Below are 10204 nucleotides of genomic sequence, written 5' to 3' on the forward strand. Positions count from 1 at the left end.
CCAAAGTCCTCCAGGTCACTCAGACTTCAAAGTCATGATAGCATCTGGCAACATCACTGCCATATATGTGGTGTTCAGTGAGTGTTTTTGAAATCTGAATCGGCTTCCCAACTTCCTGAAACCACGATTCGTCTTTATATTTTATTTAATACCCTATGTAGGTACTCAAGTCTTTTCTATGTTAGCTGCTATTTCTTAGGGGCTGTAGTGTGACCTGTGGTATAAATAAATCCAGGTAATCATAAATAGTCATATTAAAATTCTGCTATATGTAACAAGGATGTTTAAGAATCTTAACTGTTCTTGGATTCTTCAAGCAGTGCTTTCCAATATTTTTTACTTCAAACCACACAAAGAAAGTAATATTTGCCTGGCATTCTGAGGTAAAAGAATGAAGTAATAATCCTAAGGCTTGACTGATCCAGGCCCCACTTGGCTGTTCAAGGGCTGGAGGTGGGGAGAGGGTAAATAAATCCGCACACTAGACACCTGCTGTGGCACACCTGTTGGGAGTTGCAGTACTTCTCTTTGGGTGAAGAGAAGAAGCCATGACTTACACTGGAGAAAGTAGCTGAACCCTGGAATCAGTTTCTTATTGAAGCAGTTAATGGCACAGTATATCCTTGGATGGATAAGGGTATTTTGCCGATGTCCAGATAGCAGTGGTCTATAACATCTCCCAAATAAAACACAAATCTTGTATCAGCAGGACCACCCCTTGAAACAGTTCCATAAGTCATTGTGTTTTTTTTCTTTCCATATGGTATAGACTTGTTCAGATCCTAATAAACTACCCTAAAATGTGACATTCAACTCTGCTCATTTATTTAAAATATCTATTTTTTATACAAGAAGCATTATTTTCTTCTTATTCATTTTCTTGATACTTAGGTAATTATTAGCAGCTGGTATTATTTTTAGGGCTCCTTTTTTTTTCCCCCCATGGAGTAAGTAAGGCATCACTTCAAGAAAATTTCTGCATGATTTACCAACAAGAACAAGGTATCACAGAGATGATGGGCAGTCAGCCAGGTTCACTCACTAGCTGTGTTTCTTACAGTCACAGGTCTGCCTTGCTGCCTATGATATTCAAATTACACCTTGGAAAAATTCCAAAGAGTACATAACTTGAATTACCCTCTAAGGGTTGAAACAGAAAATATTAAATAGTGACTGAGGGTCCATTGTATCTTCTTTGTAGCTTTTGTTAGAAGAAACAGAGTGTTTTTATATATAGATAGTTTAGGAATATTGTCACCTCAAAGCAAAGACCAAAGTTTCCATGACTCTCAGAAGGAGGAAATGAGTTTAAATGTTTAGAACATGGTATTTGGTATCAGGTTGAGCTCAATTCAGTTTCTGATTCTTCTGGCTGTGTTACCTTAGACAAATTACTGTGTTTTGCTGTACTAAAATGGAGATATTTATGAGCATTAAATAATACATGTACATCCTGAGAACAGTATTTGGCACTTGGATTCAATGAATCTTCATTTTTGTGATTATTGTTTTTGTCATTCATTGGTAGTAATATTATTTGTTATCTCCTCTGCAGTGCAAAATGCCATGCAGGGAATATTGGTGTATAATTAATCACATTACTTTTCTTTTGATAGGATGTTCCACACCACTGGGTATGGAAAATGGAAAGATAGGAAACAAGCAAATCACAGCTTCTTCGTTTAAAAAATCTTGGTGGGGAGATTACTGGGAACCCTTCCGTGCCCGTTTGAATGCCCAGGGACGTGTGAATGCCTGGCAAGCCAAGGTGAAATGTACTGTATGCATGGTGTTCTTTTAGTGCTCCAGAAGAATGCAAAGGCCCTCACTACCACGAACATGAGGATCTTGGAAGCAGGAGTATTTTAATCTGTTTCTGCAGATTAAAATCCTAGGTCCAAGAGTCTAGGATGTCTGTGGACTTGATAGCTTCGACTATAACTCTGGCTCAGAGAGAAGTCATTTATCATCTCTGTGGGTTTTGGTCTAGTCTTGACTTAAACCAATAATAAGCAAATTTATTTTGCTGCAAAGGGATAGATAGTAAATATTTTAGTCTTTGTGGACCATACATTCTCTGCCTTAACTACTCAACTCTGCCATTGTAGCAGGAAAGTAGCCATAAACAACATGTAAATTAATGAGCTGGCTGTGTTCTAATAAAACTTTGTTTACAAAAAACAGGCAGTGGGCCAAATTTGACCCATGGATCATAGTTTGACAACTCCTTATTTAGACAGCTTACATTAGTGATAAACAAATGATTTATATTTGCAACATCATCTCTTATTTTTTCTTTACAATTTAGCAATATGTTTTCATTATCTTAAATGAAATGTCATTTAAACTTTTTTATTCTCTTCCCCACCTTCCTTATTTTAAGAGCTTTGTGATATTTCTTGAGACAACTAGAAGCATAGTAAAATGTTGCAAAACCAGAGTTATAAAATCAGTGATCTAAGTTAAACAAACACCTTCCAGAGTTATAGTACCCCTGATATTAGCCCACTGAGTAATTCAGGTGATTTAATTTGGGGGTAACTCCTAGTAGTTGACTCATTTTTATTAATTCTTTAAATGACCTGAGATATCAGAATGGCATGGATAACTTGATGATCCCTTCAGCCAACTAAATCCAGATTCCCTACTTTCTACCCTCATATCTCCCTCCCTTAAGATACCTACACTCCAATTTCCTGACTTTCTATAGAATTCCAGGACCTATCCTTAAATTAGGCCACCAGAAAGGAAAAAAGAATTGTGGTGCTAGTGGGGTAAATAGAAAAGATTGGATTCCACACAGTCTTGGGAACTGATATCTGTGTCTTGAAACTCATTCTGGAATCACGGAATCACAGAATGTTACAGTAGCAAGGAGCAAAGCATCTGGTCTAGATTTTTCCTTTTAAGTCTAAATACACAGGAGATTAAATAATTTTAGCTTAGTTTGGTAGCAGAATCAGGACTAGAATCCCATTCTCCTAGTAAACAGGCCATGCGCCTTCCACCATTTGTAGCAGCCCAAATACCTCATTTTGCAATTTTGTAGAGGGCAAAGCTGATACCCAGAGAAGTTAAAATAATAAAAATAGTGTTATATTACATTATATTTATATAATTTACATAGCAATATAAATAATAATTAAAGAGATGTTATCCAATTCTTTTTCAGATGACTCTTTAGACTTGTTCATGGTATAACCTTGTCACCCCATACTTCATTTTACAGTCTTTTAAAAACATTTGCACTCTCTATAATTTGCTCTTAGTCTTTGTAATATAACAAAGGCCTCAAAGATAAAATGCTAATTTTTAATGCTGTTATTTCAAAGTTAGAATTCGGGATCAGAAATACGTGTTTTACTTAACCCCCTTCCACTCACATGAAATGTCTTTACATGGTCTCTTTAGAGAGGTTGAAAATCAAAGCTGGACATACGCAGGGATGCACACAGATGCTGTTCTCTCCACAACTAAAATGTCTCTACCTCTTTTATGCCTGTGAAAACGTCTAGCTGGTTATACTCTGTATCACTGGTACAACCTTGATTGGAAGACACACTAAAATATCACCCAGATGTTGCTAGAGGATGTTATAGACTTAAAAGTTTTCTCATATAATCATTCTAATTCAGTTAATTTGCTTTTAAAATACATATAGCATGTGAATTTTTGTATATACACATACACATATATATACACATACACCTAAGTATGTGTGGGTGATGTTGAAGAAACATATCAATATTATTTCCTTTATAATTGAATGAGGCTACGGTAGATGACAAATCTCCCAAAGGTAAAAATTTATCTCAGATTACTCTAAAACTCAGTTTAGACCTTCTGATCTTTCTCCAAACGCATATCACCAACCATGTGATTAGGCATTTTGTTAGGCCGGAGACAGGACAATAACTGTACTGTGCATCAAGCTCTACTTATTGTTTTATCAGGTCTCTCAAATATTACATTTATTTGAAATATCAGAAGAAATTGAACTGTTTCTGCTATTTGACATTAACAGGGGGAAAGAGAAGGTGGGTTTTGTAAAACAGGTGAAATAGAGAGAGGATGCTATCCAATTATTTCCCAGATAACCCTGTACCAATATTACCAGAGTATTTAAATAAATTTGCTTAAGAAAATAATATTTACAGATAACTTAGCAATTTAATAATTTTTCCAAATAAAATTCATGTATTCATTCATTTATTCAACAACTATTTATTGAACACCAACTGGGTGTCTTAACATTGTGGTGAGTAACAGGAAACAAAATTAAATAAGCCTCTACCCTCAAGCAGTAAGGAATACTAAGAAGGAAACAGTTATAGTACAATGTGTGAAATACTTCAATAGAAATTTATACACATATTGTGGCAACAAAGAAGAAAGAGGGAAAGCTTCTAGGAGACAGTGAATCCTAAGGGATAAGATAGAACAAAATCCTTTTGAGCTCTGTGCTTTTTTTGCATATCTTGGTCTAAAAAAAAAAAAGCAAAGGTTTTAACATCTTCCTTATGTATGTGTTTTTGTCATTTTCATAGGCAAACAACAACAAGCAGTGGCTAGAAATTGATCTACTCAAGATCAAGAAGATAACAGCAATTACAACACAGGGCTGCAAGTCTCTGTCCTCTGAAATGTATGTAAAGAGCTATACCATCCACTACAGTGACCAGGGAGTGGAATGGAAACCGTACAGGCTGAAATCCTCCATGGTGGACAAGGTAGAGTGGCATCTGGGCAAAGAGAAAGCAATCTGAAGACTGTGCTATGATGAGAATAACAGTATTTTGCATTTGACAAATATGCACTGACATGTACCACCTCTTTAAGTCTTCTGAATCTTAGTTCTTCAGGTGCCTGTTCTCAGACAAACTCCTGGTTGTCTGTTTTGGTTTGTTTTATTTCTCACTACACCAGGTTGCCCCCATAGGAGGATAAATATCATTGTCATAAAAAAAATAGTGATTTCATTTCCGGTGTGTATAAACCTTGGGGAACTTGCTGATGATGGAGGGGGGCAGATTATACAATTTAGTTGAGGATATAAGGTACATGCCAACAAGGATAAATAAATTAAAATGCCCAGTCAAATTTTAAATGTTGGCAATAGTTAACCATTTATTGGTGGCCACTTCCTGGCACTTACTATGCACTTACTTTTACATACATTTTTAAATCTTTGCAATGACTTCTGTGAGGTGAAATTTTATTATCCTTACTCTGCCGATGAGGAAATGAAGAATCAGAGAACAAGTAACTTGTTCAGTCATACAGCTAATACAAAGGGGCTGAAGGCAGAAATGGTTTTCCAGCTGCTCCACAGCACCATGTAAGACTTGTTGATTTTTCCCCAATTTAACTGAGATCACTGGTGAGATGAAATCTATGTGGCATGTGATTTTATAACTGATGGAGGATCATCTCTGTGATAGTATTCTATGTGTTCTTTGATATGCTCATTTTGAGCTAATAGGATAAAAAATTATCTGGGTTGGGCATGATGGCTCATGCCTGCAATGCCAACACTTTGGAAGGCTGAGGAGAGAGGATTACTTGAGCCCAGGAGTTCAAGGCTGCAGTGAGCCATGATTGTGTGAGCCATGATTGTGCCACTGGACTCAAGCCTGGGCAACAGAATAAGACCTTGTCTAAAAAAAACCAAACTTATCTGTAAGATTTTTGTTTCCATTTATGCTGTCATTAAAGATTTTCTCTTATTTTGCTTTCAGATTTTTGAAGGAAATACTAATACCAAAGGACATGTGAAGAACTTTTTCAACCCCCCAATTATTTCCAGGTTTATCCGTGTCATTCCTAAAACATGGAATCAAAGTATTGCACTTCGCCTGGAACTCTTTGGCTGTGATGTTTACTAGAACTGAATATTCAAAAACCCCTGGAAGAGGGTCTTTAAGACCTCAAACCATTTAGAATGGGCAATGTATTTACACTGTGTTAAATGTTAACAGTTTTCCACTATTTCTCTTTTTTTCTATTAGTGAATAAAATTTTATACAAGAAGCTTTTATAATGTGTCTCCTTGCTACCAGTAAGTAAGATAATGGCTATTAGTTCTGCATTAATTTGAATACAGATAGGAAAATATCAAGAACCAACAAGAAAAGGGCTTATCTTTCTTAGTTATTAAAAATGCTATGAAGTAATATTTATGTGGTTAAAATGCTTCATTATAACTCTTTTAAATCCTATACATATTAATAAAACAGATATTACTTTAAATAATAGTTGATAGACCTGGATAACTTTCATTTCTACATTTTTCTTTAACTATGATTTAACAGCAAAGGAAACAAAGACATGATTTTTTAATGGTTTTTCTTGACAGTGAAGAGAAAAACAATATTATCAAATGAAATAGGTACTTAAAATATCCTGTCTTTCCTACATAACAATGCTTTTTTCTGACTTTCCATGAGGAAGGAAATAGCCAAGCATGTTTCCAGTAGCCCCATTGAAATTGTGAATCTGTCCTGTTCTCCCTAGGGACTGCACACATTGATATTCAAGGTTGGTGGTCATTATATATGGAGCAGAACTAAAATAACCATGGTAGAACTGAATGTGTAATGTTGGCTTTATTCTAGCTGGTACTACATGGCACACAGTTTCAAAACATAAGTTCACTTACGGGAAAGCTCAGACCTGTAAAACAGAGCATGGGAACTGCTGGTCTAAACGCAGTTGTTCCTGCTGGAACAGACCTCTGGTCAAACTGGCAAGCAGTTAACATTTTCTTTCAGGGCCCTCCTCTCTATGGCCTCAACTTCCTCCAACTTCCCCTTTCATCATTCCTTTCCCTGGGGACTTGGCATTCAGTGATCCTGTAGATATTGCACAACTGGGGAACCTTTAGACATCCTTAAAGTCACATGAGATAGACAGTCATTGATGAGGCTGTCTGAACTAAAACGCCCCAAAACTTAGTGTTAAAAGAGCAACCAAAAAAAATTTATGTGAGATTATGGATATGTTACTTAGCTTGATTTAGTCATCCCATAATGTGTACGTATATCAAAATGTTATGTATACCATAAACATATACAGTTTTATCAGTGGAATTCATAACAATCTCTCAGACCACAGTGCAATCAAATTAGAACTCAGGATTAAGAAACTCACTCAAAACCACACAACTACATGGAAATTGAACAACCTGCTCCTGAATGACTTCTGGGTAAATAATGAAATGAAGGCAGAAATAAATAAGTTCTGTAAAACCAGTGAGAACAAAGAGACAACGTACCAGAATCTCTGGGACACAGGGCTTCACTTTTGCTGCATTCTATTTGTTGTGAACATGAATTACAGGCCAGTCTAGATTCAGCATAGAAGGGAACTGCATAAGGAAAACATACCAGGAGGCGTAATTCACTGGGAGCATCTTTAGAAACTACCAGTTGCCTGTTGCACGTACCAGTGGGGTAAGCCCTATGAGAGTTTCAAACATCCACAAAACATTGGCTTTCTAATACTTGTATTCCCACTATTCTTTCTTTTCATGATTCATGTCATTGTCCAATCAACATTTCTAAGATTTCCATTCTGTTAAGAGCAAAACAGAATGTTGGAAGGTAGGGGAAACATTTCTTTGTTTTCTACAGGGCCAGCCTCATGGATGTGTGTGATCTGTTCGGTTGCAAAGGTTTCATGCTCAGAAGGACCACATGCTTAATTAATGCTTTGCAGTTACCCTCTTGAAATTCTTTATTTTTTAAGAAGGAATTCAACATTTCCATTTTGCAATGAGCCCCACAAATTATACAGCTAGTCCTGGGCTTCTCTACTGTGAAATTGGGGAGGATCTCTCTTTATCTAGAATTTACTAAGGTATAATAGGGACAAGAAAATCATATGAAATAATGGGGGTAGGGAAGAGATGAGAATGGAGCATGAGATCCAGCTTCGTTATCCTCTACTTGAGAAAAATAAGGTCCCAAAGATTAAGCAAGTTACCCAAGGATATTGCTTGTTAGTGTCAGAACTGAAACCAGAAACCAAATGATCATACCCCTAGCCTTTTAGTCTGGTTTCTCTTCCATAAAATGAAAATTATAAAGTTTCTAATCCATTGCTCAGACAGATAGACATGAATATTAATTGATCTGGAAAATACTTGTTTGGGGATCAATAATATCTTTGCTTGGGGCTATTATCTGATGCTGTGTAGAAATATTAAAACCCCTCTTATTTTGAAATGAAAAAGAATTTCCACTTTTTATTTCTCTCTCCAAAGTCACTTAGATGAAATTACAACTTTGGCTACATAGTACACCTTCAGTGACATAATCCACTGTTTGTTATAACTGGGTGCTATGGAAAGAAGTTAAATGACTCATGGTAGAATCATGACTTAAGAGAAACCAGCAGATAAAATTCTAAACATTATTAGTCATTCTAATTGCAAGTTGGGAAAGAATAGCTGTGAATGTATCAAAAATATGAAAGGACTAGAAGAAACATGAAATTATTTCTCCAGAATTCTTTCAAGTTATTAAAATAAATAACAAAGTTCATGCCATTTTTATAATCATTTTGAATAAACATCATATTTTGAGTTCAGGGCCATTTTGGCAAACCTAGGGAAAAGCTCTTACCAAATAGCTTGGATGTTCCCAAGAGCCATGAATATTTCACCATTTACTTCTCTGGACAGACCAGGAAGGAACAATTCACTAGGCAGTGAATTTTGGTTTTACAAAATACTGGTACATGCCCTAATGCAGTGGGCCTAACACATAGTTAAAAATATCTGATAGTTCCATGTTAGCATTTTTCTTATTTTTTTTTCCTAATGGAGAAGTATTTTATGGAAAATTCTCCCAAGTTCATATATTCTCATAGCCTAGAGATAGGGAAAGCTGTGGACAAAGACAAAATGATTATGCGTGGAATGATATTTACACGGTCAATGCCCAGATAACAAGGTTTTTCATATCCAAGTACTTAAATTGTTGGGAGAGACTACAGAGCTTTAAGATTTTATTATCTCTGACTTGTATGAACTGTCCCCACCAAAACATATACATGTATTTTGTATTTGGTATAAGTAAAGAAAACTTGATATTAATCTCTCTACATGTGCCATCATTTCAATTTTTAAAAAAGTATTAAGCTCATTCTATCTACACAACAAACCACTATGACAGGCATTGTAGGGGAGAGTATATAAAGGAAATTAAAGACACTTCTCCGGCTTATTCAAATACATCATCTAGTTGCATAGAGAAGACAAACATAAGAAGTAAATAGAGACTATGAGCCTATTAAGCCTAACAGATTACACTCTGAGTAGTAAAGAAAAAGACAATTAGATGAGTAGCCTTAATGAGATGGAATCAGACTGTGAAAACTTTTGGAGATGATTTAACCTGGATGATTTGATATTAGATGTGTATGAAGACAACCTGTGCAGAATTCCAAAGAGAGGACTGGGATAAGGATCAGTAAAAACCAGGATGAATAAGAGCTTTATGCTCAAATTCAGGACCCGGTTAAGCTTTCTCTGACATACCTACTCATTTTCCCTACTCTCTCTATACAGCCTAATAATGACTTATCCACCTCCCTCCATCTTCTGTACCATGCCCATAAATCCAGTGTATGTGCAAGGTCAAAATAAGAGTTACCTGGGTAGAACTGATGGCCTGAGGGTGGGGAAAGAGACAAAAACAGATACAATATATATCCCTAATCTCCAAATTGTGAATTATAGATGGTAGTGACCAGATTAAAAGTGAGTCACCTTTTGAAATGCTATTGAAGACGCCTATGAAGAACAGGATTCTGACTTGCTTAGGGTGATAGGAGAATGACACTGGAGTGGGGAGAAGATGGGTAAAAGTATGTTGTATACGAGAAATTGACTAATGGAGAGATGAGACGATCATTGAGGATGTTTGGACAATGACAAGAGTTTAAAGTTCTTATGCGATGGTTTTATTTTTACCACTGGTCCACAGCTAAACTACCTCCAATTCGTCCGTACTTTCATGTTTTACACTTAGAAGAAGCTTCTCAATGTCTTAGGAATGATGTGCAGTTAATATCACACCCCACCTGCTTTTTATTGCCAGGAAATTTGGTAATGGCTTTACCATTTTAGTTATATCCACCTTGTATTGAAGTTCCTACCTGCTGATTATAAAGGCTTTCTCAAAGTCTGGAATGTGGCAAC

General features: G+C 36.1%; 1 protein-coding gene across 1 annotated transcript in view; it reads left to right on the plus strand.

The window, feature by feature from the left end:
* F5 (coagulation factor V) overlaps positions 1-6167 on the plus strand; it is a 73150-nt gene extending 66983 nt beyond the window's left edge. Inside the window, exons 23-25 of the mRNA XM_073011809.1 lie at positions 1617-1768; positions 4548-4730; positions 5739-6167. Of these exons, the coding sequence (XP_072867910.1) occupies positions 1617-1768; positions 4548-4730; positions 5739-5885 (482 nt within the window). The 3' untranslated portion in view covers positions 5886-6167. The remainder of the gene's footprint in view (positions 1-1616; positions 1769-4547; positions 4731-5738) is intronic.
* The last annotated feature ends 4037 nt before the right edge of the window (positions 6168-10204 follow it).

The sequence above is a fragment of the Chlorocebus sabaeus genome, chromosome 25 (assembly GCF_047675955.1).
Source record: "Chlorocebus sabaeus isolate Y175 chromosome 25, mChlSab1.0.hap1, whole genome shotgun sequence".
Lineage (NCBI taxonomy): Eukaryota > Metazoa > Chordata > Mammalia > Primates > Cercopithecidae > Chlorocebus > Chlorocebus sabaeus.